The sequence below is a fragment of the Puma concolor genome, chromosome A1 (assembly GCF_028749965.1).
Source record: "Puma concolor isolate L17-30 chromosome A1, mPumCon1.1.hap2, whole genome shotgun sequence".
Classification (NCBI taxonomy): domain Eukaryota; kingdom Metazoa; phylum Chordata; class Mammalia; order Carnivora; family Felidae; genus Puma; species Puma concolor.
This window is the reverse complement of record NC_141667.1, coordinates 230,815,398-230,837,721: the sequence shown is the minus strand read 5'-3', so window position 1 is coordinate 230,837,721 and position 22,324 is coordinate 230,815,398. Positions and strand designations below refer to the sequence as shown.

Below are 22,324 nucleotides of genomic sequence, written 5' to 3'. Positions count from 1 at the left end.
TCTTACTGCCCTTTGCAGATACGGTTTATTTTCGTTTTAACAAATTGATGGTTTGTGGCAACTCTGTCAAGCAAGACTTGGTGCCATTTTTTCCAACAGCATTTACTCACTTTGTGAGTATGTCACATTTTGGTGATTCTCACAATATTTCTACCTTTTCACCACATTTTTTGATGGTCTTTTATCAGTAATCTTTGATGTTACTATGGTAATGTCTCAGGGTGCCACAAGCTTAGCCCACAAAATAAAAAACTACCAGTAAATGTCGGATGTATTCTGACTGTACCACCAACAAGCCATCCCCCCCATCTCTCTCACTCTCCTCAGGCCTCCCTTCTGCCTGAGACACAATATTGAAATTATGTCAGTGAGTAACCCTACAGTAGCCTCTAGGTGTTCAAGTGAAAGGACGAGTCACTCACCTCTCACTTTAAGTCAAAAGCTAGAAATGTGGGGCGCCTGGGTGGCGCAGTCGGTTAAGCGTCCGACTTCAGCCAGGTCACGATCTCGCGGTCCGTGAGTTCGAGCCCCGCGTCAGGCTCTGGGCTGATGGCTCAGAGCCTGGAGCCTGTTTCCGATTCTGTGTCTCTCTCTCTGCTCCTCCCCCGTTCATGCTCTGTCTCTCTCTGTCCCAAAAATAAATAAACGTTGAAAAAAAAATTTAAAAAAAAAAAAAAAAAGCTAGAAATGATAGAGCTCAGTGAGGAAGGCATGTCAAAAGCCGAGACAGGCCCAAAGCTAGGCCTCTCGTGCCAAAGAGGTAGCCAAGTTGTGAGTGCAAAGGAAGGGTTCTCAAAGGAAATTAAAAGTGCTACGCCAGTGAAGACACAAATAAGAAAGTGAAATAGCCTTATTGCAGATATGGAGAAAGTTTAAGTGTCTGGATAGATCAAACTGGCCACAATACTCCCTTAAGCCAACACCTGATCCAGACCAAGGCCCTAACTCTAATTCTATGAAAGCAGAGAGAGGTAAGGAGGCTACACAAGTTTAAAACCAGCAGAGGTGGGTTCAGGAGGTTTAAGGAAAGAAGCCATCTCCATAAAAGTGCAAGGTGAAGCTGTAAGCACTGGTGTAGAAGCAACAGCAAGTGATCCAGAAGATCTGCCTAAAATAATTCATGAAGGTGGCTACACTACACAACAGATTGTCAATATAGACAAAACAGCCTTCTGTTGGAAGAAGAGGCCATTGAGGACTTTCAGAACTAGAGAGAAGTCAATGTGTGGCTGACTCTCTGGCTACGAGTCAATGCAACTGGTTCGAGACTGAAGGCAATGCTCATTTATTATTCTGAAAATCCTAGGGCCCTTAAGAATTATGCTAAATGTCCTCTGCCTGTGCTCTGTAAATGGAACAATAAAGCCTGGATGGCAGCACATCTGTTTACAACATGTTCTACTGAACATTTCAAGCCCACTATTGAGACCTACTGCTCAGAAAAAGATTCCTTTCAAAATATTACTGCTCACGGACAATGTACGTGGTCACCCAAGAAACCTGATGGAAACGTACAGTGAGATTAAGGTTCTTTTCACACCTAACATACAATCCATTCTACAACCCATAGATAGAGGAATAATTCTGACCTTCAAATCTTAAATACACTTCTAGCATCTAACTTCGGCTCAGGTCATGATCTCACAGTTTGTGGGTTCCAGCCCTGCATCGGGCTCTGTGCTGACAGCTCAGAGCCTGGAGTCTGCTTCAGATTCTATCTCCCACTCTCTCTGCCCCTCCCCTGCTTGTGCTGCGTCTCGGCCTCTCAAAAATGAATCAATGTCATTAAAAAAATTAAGAAATACACTTCATACGGCTATAGCTGTCATAGTTGTGACTCCTCTGATGGATGTGGGCAAAGTAAATGGAAAGACTTCTGAAAAGGATTCACCATTCTAGATGCCAGTAAGAACATTCGTGATTTATGAGAAGATACCAACATTACTAGGAGTTTGGAGGAAGTTTGTTCCAACCCTCATGGATGACTTTGAGGGATCCAAGTCTTCAGTGAAGGAAGTAACTGCAGATATGGTGGAAATAACGAGAGAACCGGAGTTAAGAGTGGAGCCTCAAGATGTGACCAGATTGCTGCAATCTCATGAGAAAAACTTTAATGGAGGAGCAATTGCTTCTGATGAATGAGCAATAAAAATGGTTTCTTGTGATGGAATCTACTCCTGGTGAAAATGCTGTGAATATTGTTGAAATGACAATGAGGAATTTAGAGTGTTATGTCAACCTAGTTGATAAAGCAGCTGTATAGTTTGAGAGGATTGACCCCAATTTTGAAAGAAGTTCTACTGTGGGTAAAATGCTATCACATGCTACAGAGAAACTATTTATGAAAGGAAGAGTCAATGGATGAGGCACAAACTTCACTGTTATCTTATTTTAAGAAATGACCACAGCCACACCAACCACCCTAATCAGTCAGCAGGCAAGCACAGCCCTAATCAGCGAGCAGCCATCAACATCAAGCCAAGACCTTCCCAGAAAAATTTACAACTCACTAAAAGCTCAGATGATGTCTAGCACTTTGCAACAATAAAGCGATTTTGAATTAGGTATATACATTTTTGTTAGTAATAATGCTATCGCACACTTAAGAGACTACAGTATAAATCACGGTATATGTAAACACAGCTTTTATATGCACTAAAAAAAAAAAATTCATTTGACTCACTTTATTGAGATACTTTACTGTGGTGGTCTGAAACTGAACCTGCCATAGCTTTAAGGTATTCACAGGATTTGTCCATAATCATACATCTGCTACACCCAGGATTTTAAATTAGGTAGTAAGACTCCACAGCCTGCTCCTAAATGTTATACCTCTCAATCCCATCTGCCCCATAGCTAAATGTAGAAATCTAAAAGTCATTTATTTCAGGGTGCCTGGTGGCTCAGGCAGGTGAACGTCCGATTCTTGGTATCAGTTTAGGCCACAATCTCATGGTTTTGAAGTTTGAACCCTGTGTGGGGTTCTGCGTGGACAATGAGGAGACTCTTGGGATTCTCTCTTTTCCTCTTTCTCTGCCCCTCCCCTGCTCCTGATCTCTCTCTCTCTCTCTCAAAATAAACTTTAAAAAAAAAGTAGGAAAATCAAAGTCATTTATTTCTGCATCATCCACTTCCAATCCTGTATAACTCCAACATTATCTTGAATTGATGTACTTCTCTCCATCTCCATGGCCACCACCCTTGTCTGAGCCACCATTTTGCCTGTGCATTCGTGAACCTCCTAACTGGTCTCCCACCTTCCACTCTACCTGGTCTTTCCCTGACAGAGAGTTTTTTAAAGTAAGAATCTGATGTCATGTCTTGTTGAAACTGCTTCATGGGCTGCCATAGGCTTGCTAAGGCCAAAAGAACTGTTTGTAACTTGAGCCCTGTCTTCTCCAGCTTCTGTCCTACATTAGTCTTAGGGGCTCCTATTCCTGGGCCATGCCAAGAATGTGGCCCACCTGCTCAGATCAGAGACTTGGCTCTTTCTGTTCCCTTGAGTCAAGACCATCTTCTTTTCTCTAAGCTCCCTTATCCTGCAGGTCTCCATTCTCATGCTGCCTCATCCCAACCACCCTACCTAAAAGCTCACTCTATCACAGCACTGTTCCCTTCACAGCACTTACCACATTTGAATCTGAAAAAAAATATGTATCTTATATGTACACATATATAGGTGTATTTATATATGTATATATATATGTATACATATGTATATATATATATACACACACATGTATGTATGTATATATGCATACATAAATATATGTACATGCATATATATGCAGTAGTTCAAACTATGGAGCAAGTCAGAGTCCATGTGGGTTCAAATCCTGGCTCTACACTTTGATCTCTCTGTGGCTCCCTCTCCTTATCTCTTAAGAGGGGGTATAATAGTTTGCACTTAATATGGCTGCTATAATGAGTTACAATCCATAGCACATAATAAATGCTGTTTAAGCATTTGCTACAATTATTATGTATAGCTGAAGGCCAGGACCTTGCCCCTTATCAACTCTGTATTTCCAGTGCTTAGAACAACCAGCTGATAAAAGTTTGTCAAATGACTATTGTTCCCTTCATGTAAGTGACAGTATCTACCATTTCCCAATACTGTATGGATGTTTTTACCCCGAAATCACCAATTAATGTGCCTTCATGGTCTATTTTACATGCATTTATTTTATTCTACTCACACTGTACAATTGTTAAGCAACCTACAAAAAGTACAAAAGCCTAGTCCATTTTCCAATACCAGGTCAGAGCTAAGTTGCAAAAAAGGAACAGTACCGTAAGTTACAAGGAAAGTTTGGGTGTCCTGTACAAGTCATACTGCCTGTCACATGATGTATTTAAAGCTGTAAGTATTGCCACAGGAGAATCTCTTGTCTTTGCAGCGACCACACAGTTCCTGTCGATGCGGCCTCCTTAGATCAATGTGTCTTTTCTTTTGAGGACAGGAACAACGAGACTTTGAACAGGTCTTTAGAAAACAAGGAACAGTTTGGACACTAAATAATTAAATCAGTGTTTCAAATATAATCCTCAAATTAAAATACTTCTCCCCACCATCCCTATCCTTGATGTCGGCATCTTCCTTTGAGTCCTATGAGAAGTCCTAGACCAAGTTGTACAGAGATACTCATATCCCATTAAATGCTATGCATTTTTCAAGATCAAAGAGCAAAGATGGTATTTGAGACAATACTGCTAAGCCAACCAAGAGGATCTCATGACAGAAAAAGGTTTGGGAAGTTAGAGTTTATAGGATTTCTTCACTAATAAGTTTTTACATCTGTAGCCAGGTAGGGGTGAGAGGCAGTGAGTAAGTATTAAGCGATTTGATTATCTAGGCTGGAATATTTGAAAACATTAGAGCAGTGTCTCAACCAGCTGTACTGTACCCACCAGCAGACATCTGGCAATGTCTGGAGATGCTTTTTGGTTGTCACAACTAGGGGGAAGGGTAATGTAGAGGAAGCTAATTCTCTTCTTGCTCCAGAAATGACTTACCTTCACTATAAAGTGTTCTTAACCATTATCACATTTGGTCTTCTGATAAATTAAAAAAAAAAAAAAAAATCACACCCCATGGAGACCAGTATACTGCCCTTGTACACCCTCTCAACCCTGCTTATCTTTAAAATTGACCACTGCTCTATTTTCTGCACGTGACCATAGCTAAAAAAAGTCAAGCTTTACAATTTATATTGTGGAACTAGGAATCTTCATTTTGCCAAAGTCTAAATTATTTATGAAACATTGTACTACATTTACAACTTCCACTCTTCCAGTGACAAGTATGCATCCTTATAAGAAAATTCTAGTAGCTACTATTCACATGGTGTTTGCTGCATGCACTATTCTAAGTACTTTATATAAATTCATTTAATCCTCACAATACTTTTACTGTGGAAAAAATTAAAATATAAATAAATAAGGATTTACTCTAAAGGTAGGTTTCTGTTTCTGGCAATGGTGTACTAGGTAGTTTTGACCAAGCCACCTGCTTAGGATAACTAGAAAAGCTGAGCTAAAGAAATAACTTTTAAAAATAAATATTTGAAGCACTACAGAATTATCAAAGCATTAGAGAAAGAAACCCAGAAGTGGAGGGGAGCCTGACATTTAGGACTATTTCCTCCCTAAAGGTCTGCCAATTCTGAAAGAAATGAAGGACAGTGAAAAGCTGAAAGGAAGTTTGACAAGTCAATGTAGCTGATGGATAATCTTAAATACGCCAAAATGGGAAAGACCTGGTAAACAGTTCAGGTTTTGTGTTGGGACCCTGAAAGGTTACAACCTAAGAATAAAGATGAACCAAAAATTGACCAGCTTTTACAGATGCTAAAGCCCAGTTTCGAAATAGCTCAACCCTGTTTAGAAAATAGCAATCTAATTGTTAATGTCCCTATCTTCCCACCAGAAGCAAGCAAATCTTCTGTGAAGGAAGATACTATCCTAGGCCTCAAATTATCACTGTAATTCTTCATATTCACTAGTCAACACTCAATCAAAAATAATCATATGAGGTACATGAGGAGATATAACAACAAATTTGAAAAACATGGAAAATGACAATGATAGCAACAGAACCATAGGGCATTAAGTTAATGGAGTTAAGTAGTACAGATTTTAAGATAATTATGCTTAACATGTTCAAAGAAATAAGACTGGTAAGTTCAGCAGAAAACTGGAAGTTATTTTTTAAAGACAAAAATTATAGCACTGAAAATAGAGTAACTTAAATCAACTCAACAGATGGATTTAATAGCAGATTGGAAATAGCTGAAGAAAGAATTAGAGAAACGGAAGACAGAGTGAGAGATGGGGCACTACGGGGTAAAATGTCCATTGGCTGATGTTTTCCCCCCCTCTTATGGAACCTTGAAGCATCAACATTTTGGCAAAACCTTAAGCTAATTCTGTTTAAATGTGATCATTACATAGCACTGACTGAGTACTTGAAATTTGCAAACAGGGAGGAGTTACTGAGACTGTAATGTTATGCCTCTTTATTTAAAAGTGTGTGCTAAGATACAAATGATTATGAGGGACACAGGTGAAATAAGTTTCCTTTAGTGTAAGTTTCTTAGCATTTTAACAGATCTCATCCAAGGGCCTATCTTACAGCCTTATTCCACTGGTTGCTTCAAATGTGAAATAGACCTACCTGATAAAATCCTTTCACTCTTTATCTTGTAACTTTGAGAAGCTATTTAACCTCTAAGTTTTCATTTCTAAAAGGGAGATAAAGAGCATTAACCTCAGAGGTTTTGTAAAATACATTTTTAAAAATTTTTTTAGGTTTATTTTAGTAGATGATATACAAACTGGAGCAAAGGGGGACAAAAGCATAGGAAATACAGAAAAGAACATAAAAGGCATAAGGGATATGGTTAAAGGTCTAATATGAGTAACTGGAATAGAGAGATAATGGGGGTGTAAGTAATATTTTAAGAGATTATAGCTGATAATTTTCCAAAAGAGGTAACAATCTTCAAGCTATAGATTCAAGAAATGCTATGAATCTCAACCAGATAAATACAAAGAAACCACAACTAGGCATCTAACTGTAAAACTACTGAAAAACAAAGCAGAGAGAAAGATCTTAAAAGCAAGTAGATTTAAGAAGGGGAATTAGTAATGCTAATAACCAACTTCAAAACAATAAAGGTCATAGCCTTAAAGAGCAGAAAGAAAACTACTGCCAACCTAAAAATTCTATACCCAGCAAAATTATCCTTTAAACCATCATCCAGGCAAAAGAGGATGTGTCACCTTCAGACCTGTGCTACAGTAAATATTAAAACATATTCTTCATGTAAAAGAAAAGTGGTCCCAGATACAAAAAGGAATGAAGAGCAGCAGAAAGGAAATATGTGTAGCTAAAGCTAAATGAATGACTATATAAAATAATGCCTTATGATGTTTAAAATTAAAATATACAACAGTAGTATATAAATTAGGATGAGGTGGTAAGGAGTTAGAGTGTTCTAAGTTCATTGTATTGTCAAGGAGAGGTATTATTAATGATTTATGCAGACTTTGATAGGTCAAAGAACCATGTTGGAATGTCTAAGGTAAGTGCCAGAAGAATAGCAAATAATGAATAACTACCAAGATAACAGAGATGGGAAATTATTTTTTTATTTAAAAAAAAGTCACTTCAATGGAACACAAGAGGAATATAAGAAAATATATTTAAACCTACATTATATTAAACATAAACAGATTAAATGAGAATGTCCAACTAGAAAATATAAAGGTAAACCATTCATAAACTGTTAGACTAGTTTTTTAAATATTTATTCCTAAGTAGGACAAAAAATATTTTTAAGTGAAGGATTGAGATCTTAAAAATGTCTCAGTTATGAAAACCAACTATGCCATACTTCTCTGAAAAGTTTAAAAAGAGGTCTCCTACAAGGTGTTTTAGAGACCTAATTCTGTGACTTCCTAGAACCTGGAGACACCATAAAATATGATCAAAGTTCTAATATTTACTACTTGCTTACACTTGGGCAAGTTATTTCTTCATCAACTTTAGCCTTCTGGTCTGGATCATGGGGATAACACCTACCTCAAAGTTTAGATTACAGGAGATAATGCATGTAAAGCACTTAGCCCAAAGTCTGGTACATAGTAAAAGCTTAATACAGGTTCCCTATTAAGTTACTACATCCATATGGGATTATTGAAACACTATATCATACACCTGAAATTAATGTAACACTATATGTTAACTAACTGGGATTAAAATTTAAAAACTCAAAAAAATTACTACATCCAAATTACACAAAGGGTGTTTGATAAACAACATATATGGCCCATACATAAATATACCGTATAAAGCAACTTAAGAGTCAATATGTCTCCTCTCCTACACCCCCCAAAATCCAGAATTTATTTTTCTAAAATGTTATAAAAATTCAAGGCATAGAAAACTTAACATTCCTATTCAAATACCCAATCTATCAAATCCTAACATTTTGCCACAGAAGCTTCATATTTAAGAATGGTAACCTTATAGACTCAATAAAAGTGCTCTACATGCTTACCTGACATTGGATTGCTTCTACTCGGTAAGGGTTAAAACTCTTTTGGCATTTGCAACACAGTTGTTTGAAATAAACCTAAAGAAAAATAAGGGGTTTTTATATATACATATATATACACACACAAGATTATATGTACCTTAGGCTCCCAGTTCTTAAGTAATCTCTTCCCCACTTTGTGCCCTTTTGCCCAACCTCCACCCTGAGGTCTTAAGTAGTGCTATCAGTCCCTTTTTCTCACTCTTTGAACCTCATTTCCTTACCTGTAAAATTGAGATACTACCACTTGCTTTTTCTATAATTCTGGCAACCATTAATGTACACAAAGTACCATAGTAAAAATCTTCAATGGGAAGAAACTATTATCTTTTTATTCACTGCATGAAGGCCAAACCCTTGACCTTTGCTTTCTGTCTTAGTCTATTAGCTTCTACTTTTTCATTTTCTCATTATTTCCCCACTTGAACTTCAAATTATTTATAGTTACCACCCATACATATTGTTTCTCAACTCTGCATTCTCTGGTGCACAGTTTCTCCCTGCTTCAGTTGGTGAACTCCTCCTAGTTAGCCTCAAAAATCCTGCCTGGACATCATGATGCCTTCCCTCTGACAGGGTTAATCAGCCGCCTCCTGTGTTATTTCTGCATCGCTTCCAGGACACAAATGCCACTGTGTCTATCACCACATTGCATCTTATCTCCTAGGAGAATAAATTTCTTAAGGAGGAGTCCTAGGTCTTGTTCCTTGTATCCTAGCATCTCAGAGCGTGTTCATTAAACCCACTGTTTTTCTTCTGGCATAGTATAAAAATCTATTTGCTTCCAGGGTCTAGTAAATGGCTAATATGAAAAGTCAAGTTTTCATTCAGGTCTTAGCACACCTCCTTACCCGCTCCTTCTACAGGCCTTTAGCCAGAAAAGCAGTACCTAAAACGTGAAAGCACAGGGGACTCCAACTCAAATGCTTGTTGAAGTTAATGAGATAGACCAGATGTCAGCTGTTGCAAAATGAAGTGCACAAGCCCTGTGAAAGGAGAGAGAAGCTGCTTCGCCCCAGCCTACTGTTTTCATCGAGTCTATAGCGACCAGAGTCTAATCAGGGAAACTGGAAATGCAGATCATAAAGTCTTTCCCAATCTTAATGCGTTGACAACTAATTCAATTGAGAGAAAAACTGCTTAGCCTACACAAGTCTGTCCAAGGCGAACCGTTACAATAAATTATTTCTCTTATAGCTCCACCTTGTGGACAAACTATGGAAATTGCCTAGAGCCAAGGTCTCAACAGGTTCAAAACACACCAACTAAAAAATGATTATAGACAGTTCCACCGGACACAAGAGTTCACCGAAATAACATGCAATTCTGTTCCACAGAACTAACAAGCTAAATGTAACACCAGTTCTGAGAGCCTCAAGTGTTCATGTGGACAGTCCAATTCAGTTCAAACATTAACCACGTACCGATAAAAGTGCCTGGCACGAAGGATGCCAAAAGAATGAGACAGCATTGTGGTCACGTTCCATTAGGAAACGCTCTCCCTCTAACATCTGTGTCTGCCCCATCCTCCTCCCATGTCCCGCTCACTTTTACTTACCTTATTAGTTCCAGAAATGCACCACACATAAGCACTCTCCCATCTGGTCTTACAATCTTTACAGTGAAAATAGCCATATTTTGGTTCCAAAAACTGCAGATAAGGGGGAAAAGTCTTTTACAATCTTTGGGGGGAAAGCCAGATCCTCTTTCCTTGTGGCTTTGTATAAAAAAACAAAAAGCCCGGCCACCTGAGTGGCTCAGTTGGTTAAGCATCCAACTCTTGATTTCAGCTCAGGTCATGATCTCACAGTTTGTGAGATTGAGCCCCACATCAGGCTTCACACAGTGCAGGTCCTGCTTGGGATATTCTCTCTCTCTCTCTCTCTCTCTCTCTCTCTCTCTCTCTCTCTCTCTCTCCCCCCCCTCCCCCCTTCTCCCACTTGCACACTCTCTCTCGCTCAAATTAAATGAATAAACTTGAAAAAACAAAAAGCTTCCTTAACTTCACTCATACCTATCCTCAAGGCTACTATGCTAATTTAGCATTTCATTGCTCAGGGATTACTCGGAGATTCTTATTTCTCCTGTCTCTCAAACTTTTCTAACGTTCTTTCAACAATGCCACCAGCACAATCTCCCCCAAAAGAAAATCTGGTCACATATTTGGCAGACCTGAAACCCCATCTTATCTCCTCATTCCCAATAGCAATGGTTACCAGACTTCTGAGTTTCACAGGCTTAAAGTTAGCACCCTATTCTACCAAAAAGTGACAAAACATATAGGCCATTTAAAACATGTTATCAGAACTACCTCTCCTTCGTCAAGTATAAAGTGAAAGATTTTTTTTCTCTGTTACCCCAGAAATGGAAAGGAGGAAAGAGAGGATAAGGCGAGTGGAGGACTGAGGACCGGGAGGAGAAAGTTCACCTGGAAGTTGGGTTTCCGGAGCAGATCTGCTCCACCGACTCCCTGTGTCTGCTTGCTCTTCCCTTCCTGAGGGTTTGGGGTACCTTCCTCCCCCAACCCATGCTGGCAAAGCTCCTCCTGTTTGTCCTCTTCAGACCTTGGCATTGGTGGTGACTGCTGCTGCTGCTGGCTGGCCTCCGCAGGACCCAAAAGTGCCTTCCTCTCCTGGTCTTCCCCGTCCTTTCGCGGCTGGATCAAGCCCCTGCGACCTATCACTGGTGAATAGACTCCCCAGGCCGGCAGGGGTACCTTGTGACCTGAGCTGCTCCAAGGGGAGCGGCTGCGCAAGGTGCGAGAACCCAGCGAGCACTGCACGGACTTGTCCACCCGCGGACTCACCTGCACCCCCACCTCCTTGGTGTTGGCCTTGCAAAGCCGCAGGCTCAGGCTGGGGTTCATCTGGGAGAGAATAGCCTTAAGCTGTGCCCTCTTGTAAGGGTCCATACAGTAGTCAGAGGCATTTGCGGGCACCAGCAACCCAGGCCTGGCCAGGAAAGTGGGGGGACCAGTGTTTCGCCTCCAGTCAGGCTGTTTGTGTTCATAGAGTCCTGGCTGGCCCAAAGGCATCGTATTCCCATAGCCCTGGTACAAGCCACAGGGAACGCGGACAAAGCGTTCCATCTGCTCACCCAGCACCCAGGCACAGCACAAACCCCAGTGCGCTTTGTCTCCTTGTTTTGCCTTCCACCTTCATCCACCCTTCTTTTTCCTGATCAAGTTAGTTTAGGTCCATTCCAAGCTTCTCCATTTATTTCAGGTTCTGATGGGAGCTGCTGCCTATTTCCCTAATTAAAGGAGGACAGGAGATCTACCCATCTACAGAGGTCTAATGTCCACCTGATACCTATTTGCTCTTCCTATCTCTTCAACTCACTCCTCCCGAATCTTTCTTCAAAGCTGTTTTTCATTTAGACTTCTTACTCACATACGTGCTTTCATTAGCATGATTTGAGCATACTAGAAGAGTATATGGAAGTAAATATATCACGGCAGAGTTAATGAATGTAAAGGCCCTGGTACCACAGGAGCAAAGAAAATAAAGTTATGGGGGGGGGGGAGGTGTATGTGGTGAGAAAATGTACTTTAGAAGGTTATACTGTATGCCAACAGCTCTCATTAAGTCATTCCTAGTGAGGGCCACTGTCCCAAAAGGTGAAAAAAGCAAATTGTTCTGATTTAGAGGGTAAATGGAAACTTAATCACAGGATAGTTAAGTATCCGAAATCAAAAGGACTTGAACTGAAACCTGGGCCTTGTTACCAGGCAAGTTACTTAACCAGGTGATTTGGTTTCCCCATCTGACAATACTAATTTATAGAATTATTACAAGATTAAATGTGATATTACCTATAAAGCACAAAGCAGAGTAACTCATGAGTGTTAAGTGGTAACTCTAACTGAGTAAGGATCAGAGCTGTGTGTTCCTTTGCTAGACCTAGATGATCATAAACTTTGCTCTGTACTGGTAAGGCTTCCTGCTAGAACAAAAGAAAAGGATCAAACTAAAACGACACTTACGTAACCAAGAAGAGCCCACCCTTTGTCTAATCTAAGGTTGTTTCATTGTTTACTGCCCAAGAGCTTTGTGACAGCAGCAAGGTCTATAAGCAGCTCTCACACCAGAATCCAGAAAATTTAGGTTATACCAGCCAGCCGTAATTAAGCTTCCTGCTACCCAGGTCACAGACCCTGTGAACGATGGGGACAGACCAGTCTTTCAAGGCGACTTAGAGAAAAGAAAGGCACAAAACAGGGTGACTGGCCGCTGTAAGAATATAAATACTACGGAAGCCTGCAGAGGGGAACACCTGCAGGAGAGCTACGGTCATTTCACAATTTTTCAAGGCTTAGAGGTCTTGGAAACCTGCCACGTAAGAGCAACATGGGGACTAGAACTAAAGTCCTCTGGCTTCAAATCTCAGCCCTTTCCACTCTATGCAGAGCACGCAACCGGGAAGGCAGTTAGCCACAACCACGGCCCACTCTGGGGGTTCCCAAGGTGGGCCACTTTAGGGGACGCCTTTCTTAGGGGAGAACAAAGGTCTTTCAAAGACCCCAGGCCGTGTACCCTAGAGGTCACCCAAACGTGAGGTGGGGCAGAGGGAATGAGGAGTGGCGAAGTACACTTTGTGCGCGGTCGCCCCCCCCCCAGCAGCGCGGCCTGGTACTCCGGAGGCTCAGGGAGAAGACAAGAAGCAGCCCAGCTCCGTCTTTACGCGGCTCCGGACCGGACGCTCAGCAGCCGAAAAAGCGCTTGGCTTTCGCCACACGTACGCTGCAGAGCCTGACTTCCGGGTGGCGCGCACGTTGCGTGCGCGTCATGGCGTCACCGCGTGACGTGCGCAGGGAGCGGGCTTTTGGCGCGAGCGTCTGAAACAGGTTTGGCGGAGGCGGAGCTGCTGGGACTCCGCGCCTTGGTTGTTGTCAGAACCGTGGATCGCCGCGCAAACGAGCCTGCGGCTCAGATTTCTGGTCGAGGTGCCGGCGCGGTTTTTGTCAGCCTTCTCCGGCCAAAAAGAGCTCCACCAGCGGAGGCGGTTAGTGTTGGCTGGGTGGAGACGGACGGGCCGGTGTGAGGCGGCGGGGGAACGCCTCTCGTTCCCGGGGTGGGAGCCGCGGCCTCCCGCCCTCTACGGTCGGTGCCAACCTCGCACCGACTGGGAGAAAGGGCCGGGGGTTCGGCTCCTCCGCTGAGCGGACTCGAGCCCTGGCGCTTCCTTGGGACTCCACTTCCCAGCTTCGGGCCCCGCCACCCGCCCAGGATTTGCCCCTTAGCTGCCCCAGATGTCCCAGTCTGAAGTTTCCTTAATTGGGAAGACGATGAAGTTAACTTTAACGGAATATCGCAATTCCGGAAAATGTTTTACAGCTCCTGGTACGCTGTATCTGTCTTGCTTAAGCCCTCCGGCATTTGCTGTATTACGAAGATTTACTGATTTGAAATTGTCCAAAGATAGTTACCTCTCATAGGACCCCTCACTGACAGCATCCCCTAGCCGCACATGACTAGTTAACTTAACTGAAAGTAAACATTTAAAATTCTGTTCTTGAGTCGCGCTTCCCCCGTTTCAAATGCTTCATGTGGCTAGTGGCGACTCCGTTGGACAGCACAAACACGGAACGCTCCCATCCTCGCAGTGAGTTCAGCTACCGTCCCAAAAGATAGGACCGAGGTAAAGAAACAATGTAACTTTAGGCAAGTTTACCTGCTTCTCTGATTGTACCTTAGAGTCAGTTAACAAGGACTGCATCCCTGTGAAGTGTATTTGGTGTTTTTTTGTTTGTTTGTTTTTGCAGAGTTACCAAGCATCGGAGTAATATTGTAGATAAAAATGCCTATTGGGTGCAAAGAGAGACCAACTTTTTTTGAAATTTTTAGGACGCGGTGCAATAAAGCAGGTATTGACAAAGTTGATCATTTACCTTGAGAAAATGTTTTCAGAAAAATATGTAAATATGCATGCTTGCTGAAAAGAATCCAATACTTGACGGTTTTGTTTACACTGTAAACTGTTCCTTCTGGAGTCATCCATCCAGTTAAGAAAATGGTCATTTAGGGTTAGCCAAAAGATAAGTGTAGAACCCTGGGGATAAACAAAAGACCAGCCTCTTAAAATTAGTAGTAGGAAGAATTGCTTTTAAAGCACAGACCTTCTAGCAAATCAGAAGCATTGGTAATGTTACTTGACAGGAGGAGTTGTCAAACTTTTTAGTGTCAATACTCCTTAAACTCTTAAAAATGATTGAGGACCTCAGAGAGCTTTTGTTTATGCAGACTACCATATAGAAATAAAAGCTAAGAATTTGAAAAAAATGTTTATTAATTCACTTAAAGATAAACCCATTGCATATTAACATAAATAATATTTTTTGAAAAATAACCGTATTTCCCGCCCCCCAAAAAAGAAGGATGGCTCTGTTTTCCAATTTTTTTTTAATGTTTTATTTGAGAGAGAGCCCACACGCAAGCAGGCGAGGGGCAGAGAGAGAAGGAGACAGAATCCAAAGCAGGCTCCACACTGTCAGCACAGAGTCCTGTGGCGGGGTTCAAACCACAAGCCTTGAGATCATGACCTGAGAAGTCTGATGCTTAATGGACTGAACCATCCGGGTGCCCCTACAATTTTGCACTTTAATATCTGGCTAAATAGAAGATAGCTGGATTCTCATACCTGCTTCTACATTTAATCTGTTGCAGTATGTTGTTTTGGTACAAGCGTATAAAGAAAAGCCAGCCTCACACACCAATGTAGTTGAGAAAAAGGAGTATTTTAATAGTCTTCAGTTAATTGTGGGTATTTTTCTTTGATAATACACAAAAAATTGATAAGTGGTAGTTTAAGAGTTGCAATATGGAATTGGAAACCATATCGTCAGCTTTTTATACTCTTGTTACGTTTAATTCTATTAGTCTTTTTTGCACTTTGAATAAATCTTTTATCCATGTTGTAACATTGGGTATTGATAAGTTGTAAAATGTCAGTGTTGTGGATTACAAATATTCCATATATTGACACATTGTATTAAGCGTTAAAAATCACATGTGTTAATTCACTAATCTCATCAGAAAAATCTCCTAAGATTAAGAAGATAAGTTTACAGAGCCTTAATAAACTTTTAACAAAATTCGAATTCCCATTTAAAAGCTGTCATTTTCTCACTGGCAACAAACTTTTTTCTGCAGTGATAGGCTCACTTCATTTTTGAGAAAATGTTCACCAAATCACTCAACTCAAAATGACTTATTTGTTGTTCTTTCTACTAAAAATGACTTTCCATGAAAAAGTGCTAATTCAGCTCATAACTCACCACTTGTGCTTTTCTAGACAACTGTCGTACTTAATATGCAGAAATGCTTGATGCATACTTTTCATTTTGTCACAGAGAATATTAAAAAGATGTGCTCAAGGGTTGGGCTTTATAAAATAATTTTTACTGCTTCATTAATGATATTTTAAGTTGGACTGGTTTTTTGGTTTTGTTTTTGACAAGTGCGTGAATGATGGAATACAATTACTAGCCCCGTTTATTGCCACTGCCTTGACTCCTGCAAAGATGTCATCAGTTTTACACACCAAGGGTGCAAATGTCACCATTGTGAAAAAAAGAAATGATACCTTCGTATTATTATGAAAATAGTTTTGACCTAATGGAGCTCTTGAATTTGTCTTGGGGACCTACCCCTCACCCTCACCCCACCACCAGTAGTCCAGAGACCACACATTGAGAATCACTACTTTAAGGGTAGATAGATCATAGTAGAAATTTTGTCATTTCTCTTTAACAGGAAGGAGTCTTTTTATTCCATTTGATTTGTGAGTCTACATGTTCCTGTACTTACAGATTTGTCACATCCCTTTATGTAGTCTTTGTAGTTAAATTGTATCTGTGGAATGCATTCTTGCTATGAATGACTTGTTTCTGAATCCTGAATATAAGAGAAAGAAAACTTTAGAAAAGCTAACTAATATAGCTAGGAGCAATCACCTTGTAACTTTTGTAAACTCTTGTTAGACCGTGCTACAGATTGGAGGGAGAACAGATTACTGCTCTTGTTTAATTAATATGCATTAACAAAAGTAATCTACAGTCAAAATCTCAAGCATCCTTTTCTTTGTTATGATCTTTACTGGTTCATGAACTTACCTGTCACTGATTAAAACCAAGATGGAATTTTTATTTTTCTTACAGATTTAGGGCCAATAAGCCTTAACTGGTTTGAAGAACTTTGTTTAGAAGCTCCACCCTATAATTCTGAACCCACAGAAGAATCTGGATATAAAATCAGTTATGAACCAAACCTGTTTAAAACCCCACAAAGGAAACCTTGTCATCAGTTGGCTTCAACTCCAATAATATTCAAAGAGCAAGGTCTGATTCCACCAATATACCAACAGTCTCCTTTAAAAGAATTAGGTAAATACAGAATAGACTCGGGTAAGTAATGTGGTCCAGTAGACTAGGGGAAAAACATGAACCAGGAATTGAGACAAACCTATGTTAAAACTCCCAGCTCTATTAGTAATTGTATCATACTGGTCAGATCAATGTCTCCGGCTTCACTTTCCCCACTTGAAAAATGGAGATGATGAAAATAATGCCTATAAGTTTGGATTAAATAAAAGAATGCAGGTACTTAATTAGTGTTCCTTTTCTTCCCTCCTTTGATTTAATATATCCTGCCTAGTTTGTTAAATTATATCTTTCTTCTGCCCCCCCCTCCAAAAAAAAAACACCAAGTGGGATTTGTTTTGATGTTAATTAAATAAACTCTATTTATGCAGGTTATCACAGAGGACAGAGAAGGGTATTTTTATCAATTTTCTATAAATGTCTTTTGATTTGGTAACAGTTTCCCTGGCATACATGCCAGGTATTCCAATCAATCATGTAATAAGATTATATGTTCAGTCATTCAAATGTTTATCACCTATTTAAATGACATATTCTCCTTTCTCTGGAGTATTACTGTCAAGTAAGGGGAATTAACAGTAGACAGATAAAGAGCAGTCTAAGATTGAATGTGGCACGTGTCAAAAGCAAAGTACAAAAAGTACAGTGAGAGTTGAGAAGAAAGAGCATAAATAAGTTTGGGGGGGAATTGGGGAGTGACTTATTTGAATTAAACCTTGAAGGATAGGTGAGATCCAAAAATTTGAAGATGGCAGGGTAATAATGAATGTACTAGGCAGAGGAAAAACGTGAGGAAGATGATGTAGTTTGTTAAGAGAATGTCAAGTAATTCAGGTTTTTTGTTTTTTTTTTTTAATGTTCAGTCCTGACACAGAGAGAGACACAGCACGAGTTGGGGAGGGGCAGAGAGAGAGAGAGCGAGACACAGAATCCGAAGCAGGCTCCGGACTCTGAGCTGTCAGCACAGAGCCTGACGCGGGGCTCGAACTCACAAGCTGTGAGATCATGACCTGAGCCAAAATCGGTCGCTCAACAGACTGAGCCACCCAGGCACCCCAGATTGTTTGGAGTGTTGCATGTCTAAAACGGACCAATAAATAACCTAAGGCTAGAAAGAGCACCTAGAGCCAGATATTTAATGCCAGACTAAAACAATTGAGTTTATTTGATAGGTTGTCCAGAAAAATCACATGTAAATTTGATCATGCTACTTCCTGCTTCAAATCTTTGACTACCTCCCTTTGCCTTCATGATAAAATCTTAACTCCTTAACATGATTTACAAGGTTCTTTTTTTTTTTTAAATTTTTTTTTTTTCAACGTTTATTTATTTTTGGGACAGAGAGAGACAGAGCATGAACGGGGGAGGGGCAGAGAGAGAGGGAGACACAGAATCGGAAACAGGCTCCAGGCTCCGAGCCATCAGCCCAGAGCCCGACGCGGGGCTCGAACTCACGGACCGCGAGATCGTGACCTGGCTGAAGTCGGACGCTTAACCGACTGCGCCACCCAGGCGCCCCTACAAGGTTCTTTTTTAATCTAGTCTCATTAACTCGTGCCTCATGCTGCCATAATTCCTCTCCCACCCATGTAATTTACCATTTGTTCATACTGAATTTCTTTTTGAAACCACTTTGCTCCATGGCTCTTTATAGATTGTTACCTCTGTCCAGAAGTTAGTTAGTTCTTCCTACCTTTTTATCTAACAAGCTCATCTTTCAGGTCTTGATTTATGTATGTGCTTCTGGGAAGTTTTCCTTGTCACACTGTTAGCTTCTACTGGAGGAGACTTAAAATAAGCAATTACAGTGGAATAAATACTGTGAAAGAGGAAATTCATGGTACCAGAAAATGCACATACAAAGAGGACATAGGTAATGGACAAAGATTTTCTTGTATGTTACTGGATACCTAGTGGCCTACAAAAGTGAGTATTCAGTAAATATTTACAGAATAAATGAGTATTTATTTTGCTTTGGAAAGCCTAATAACTGGACCCAATCTTTGGAGATTTTTTTTTCAAAATGAGATGCCTATATTGTGAGAATCTCCTGAAGTCCTGAATGAAAGGGAAAATTTCAGGCCCTAATCTGAATCTACTAAATTAGAATCACTAGAAATAGAGCCCATAAGTGTACCTTTTAAACTAATCGGGTGATTCTCATGGAAATGGAAGACTGGAGGCAGGGAGACGAGTTAGGACACATAATGGTCCAGGGTGTAGTGGGCCAACCACCTGAATTAGAGTAGTGGTAGTGAAAGCGGATATGGAAGATAGAAACTGTAAGACCCCACAATATCCTAGACCTAGGGATTTCAGAGAAAGGATCAAATCACAGGTTTAGAGCATAACTAAGAATATAATGGTGACATTCGTAGACGTTTTAAGCACTGGAGGAAAAACAGGTTTAAGACGGAAAAGGCTTGAAAGGATGAAAAAAAGTAGGTTGAGTTTTGGACTGCAATTTGAGACAGTGGTGAGGTGTAAAGATGATGTCCTGAAGGATTTGGGGAATACAAGATTAAAACTTAAGAGAGCATACAGATAGGAAAGAAAGTTATAGGAATCAACAAAGTGATAAAGTCATCACATGTGTTGAGGAAATTGATTATGATGAGGCTTAGGATAGAGCCTTAAGGAATATTTAGCAGATGAAATGCAGAACACAGAAAAGGAAATCATTCAGTCAACCAATATTCCATACTTTGTGCATGGCAATTTGTTAGACATTAAGGATACAAACATGAATAAGATGCTTTTGACTTCTAGGAACTCAGTCTTGTGTAAGACAAAGTATGTAAATAAATATACAGTGTGGTATACGCTATAATAGGATCACCTGCAAAAGTGCTATGTTGTGGGCATAGTAAAGGGAGCAGCCATGTATTTTAATGGGCTCAGGAAAAGCTCTATAAACCAGTTTAAGCTAATTCTACTGAATCTTGAAAGAGTTGGAATTGGTCTATCTATAATTAGGGAGGGACAGGAATGAATTAATAAGGCCACTCTCAGTGCAGATTAATCAAAATTTTTAAGGTTATAGTGCATAAATAATTCTGACTATAGTTTCCTGATTCCTTTTGTTTTTGTTTAGTTTAAATTCAGTATTAAAATGTAAGACTTAAGCTGTTTTTTAACCTACTTGTTTCATTCTGACATCTATTGTTTTCAAAAGAGAATTATCCCTAAAGTTTCATGAGGAAATGTACTATTTCTGCTTCTCAGCAGTCCTTTTGAGTAAAATCGTATGAGTTTATCTCACCATTATTCAGCCTTTTTATGAGATTCTCAGATTACTTGGCAAATGTTTTTTGGATATGACTTATTTTTACCTGCTTCATTTTTTTACTTTTTATTTTTTACATTTGGGTGTTCATTGCTAAGCCAATATTGATACTTTATTATCAACTGAAGTCGTTTGTTTACATTAGGGTTCATTATTTGTACAGGTCTCTGGTTTTTGACAAATGTATAATGTCACGTATCCATCATTACAGTATCCTACAGGATCGTTTCACTGCCCTAAAAGCCCCCTTGTGTTTGCTCTCCACCTGTTCACTCACCTCCACCCCAAACCCCTGGCAACCACTGATCTTTTTTACAGTCTACAGTCTTTTTTTCAGAATGTCATATAGTGGAAATCATACAGTATGTAACCTTTCAAACTGGCTTCTTTTACTTAGCAACATAAGGTTCCTCTGCATCTTTTCATGGTTTGATAGCTCATTTCTTTTTATCACTGAATAATGCTGTATTATATGGATGTACCAGTTTGTTTATCCGTTCACCTATTGAAGAACATCTTGGTTGCTTCCAAGTTTTGGCAGTTATGAACAAAGCTGCTCTATCATGTGCAGGTTTTTGTGTGGACCTAAGTTTTCAACTCATTTGGGAAAATACCAAGGGGCATGATTGCTGGATCATATGGTAGGCATATATTTAGTTACATAAGAAACTTCAAACTGAATCCCAAAGTGGCCGCACCATTTTTCATTTCCATTGGCAGTGAGTGAGAGTTTTTCTTGTTCTACATCCCCATCAGCATTTGGTGTTGTTTTTGTTTTGGGCTTTAACCATTCTGAGTGTGTAGTAGTCGTTTCCTGATTAAGATCTTTGTTAAAGTGAACTGGGAAAAGTGAAATTTTAAAAATAGGTTTAGCTACTTTTTAGTGTCAACTAAAAGTCTCATTAGAGAAACTTGGATATTTCATTGAAGTGGGGTTTACCTCACACGTGTATTTGGCTTAGTAGCGATTATATCCATTTCCTGTTACTTAAGAAATGAGTAATATAACACAGTGTTTTGCATGTGCTACTGCAAATAGTTTTGTTTGGTCTTTGCCTTATTTTATTAACACTAATGCAACTTATTTTTCCCCAAACTTTTCTAAGTTAGAGATTATAGGATCAGCTAAAGCAACTATTTTTGAAAGCAGTTTTTAAGAGTAATAATAAATGCCTCAAATACCATATTTGTGATACGGAAAATAGGAATATTTCCACACTGTAAATTGGATTTGATAGAGCCAGATACAGCTTTAGAAACCCTGACTGAGCCTTATTGCGGAGAAAATAGATGTATTCGTCAACAGTGGTAGTTTTTTCTAATCATTGCTAATTCATCCAGCCAGGAATTGTGGAGTGACTATAACATTAGGCATTGATTATAGTTGCTAAGGAGACAGAGATAAATAACATCCCTATGTCAAGGAACTCACATTTCTAGGAGGGGAAGCAAGAATGCTGTATGATAAACTCTACGAGGAACATACAGCACCAGCTATCACTTAATCTCATGTTAGGGACCACTAAATTTTTCCAGAGGAGGTAGTTTCAAAATGGAAGACTGAAAGAGGATGTTCAGTCAAGAGAAATAAAAAGAGAGAAAAACAGTTTGTACAAAGGCCTGAAGTGACGGAGAGCATTCTTGCAGGATATGCAGGTGGTTGGGTATGGCTGAAAAGTAGAGTGAAAGAATGTCATAGAAGTTAAGGCAGATGATGAAAGTCCTTGTTACTAGGGAGTTTTGTTTTGGAATTTGAGCTTGCTCTTGAGAACAAGATCTTGAAAGTTTTCAGCAGAAGACTAATATGATCAAATTTGGTACGTCGGTAGGTTTTTAGTAAATGTCTTTTTCTATACTCTTATCCTTCATAATACCCTAGTGCCTGTGACTTAATAGTAAGGCATAAAACATTCTATTCTGTGTTCCACTTGTGTGGAATTTCAAAAAATTTCTCCTGCTATGTTATGAACTCCTTGAAGTGTCCCACAGTGTCTTAGATATATATTATATACTTGTTGAATGAGGGCACACATCCTTTGAGACCTCCCCTTTTGGAAG

At 39.8% G+C, this 22,324-nt stretch overlaps 2 protein-coding genes across 3 annotated transcripts in view; one reads left to right on the top strand and one right to left on the bottom strand.

Annotated features, from left to right (window-relative positions):
* Nucleotides 1-4,165: 4,165 nt before the first annotated feature.
* Nucleotides 4,166-12,493, bottom strand: ZAR1L (zygote arrest 1 like). Of its 2 annotated transcripts, XM_025924907.2 has the most exons (4): nt 11,029-12,493; nt 10,159-10,251; nt 8,565-8,639; nt 4,166-4,486 (listed from the first exon to the last, which is right to left on the bottom strand). In XM_025924907.2, the coding sequence occupies exons 1-4, from the start codon at nt 11,686-11,688 to the stop codon at nt 4,343-4,345; spliced, it is 972 nt and encodes a 323-aa protein (XP_025780692.2). In that variant the 5' UTR covers nt 11,689-12,493; the 3' UTR covers nt 4,166-4,342. The 2 variants fall into 2 exon arrangements, with proteins under 2 accessions (XP_025780692.2, XP_086570207.1); XM_086714081.1 differs by lacking the exon at nt 10,159-10,251.
* Nucleotides 12,494-13,434: 941 nt separating this feature from the next.
* The window catches only part of BRCA2 (BRCA2 DNA repair associated), a 60,784-nt gene continuing 51,894 nt past the window's right edge, over nt 13,435-22,324 (top strand). Inside the window, exons 1-3 of the mRNA XM_086713988.1 lie at nt 13,435-13,604; nt 14,365-14,466; nt 16,759-17,004. Coding sequence (XP_086570114.1) covers nt 14,400-14,466; nt 16,759-17,004 — 313 coding nt within the window. The 5' untranslated portion in view covers nt 13,435-13,604; nt 14,365-14,399. The remainder of the gene's footprint in view (nt 13,605-14,364; nt 14,467-16,758; nt 17,005-22,324) is intronic.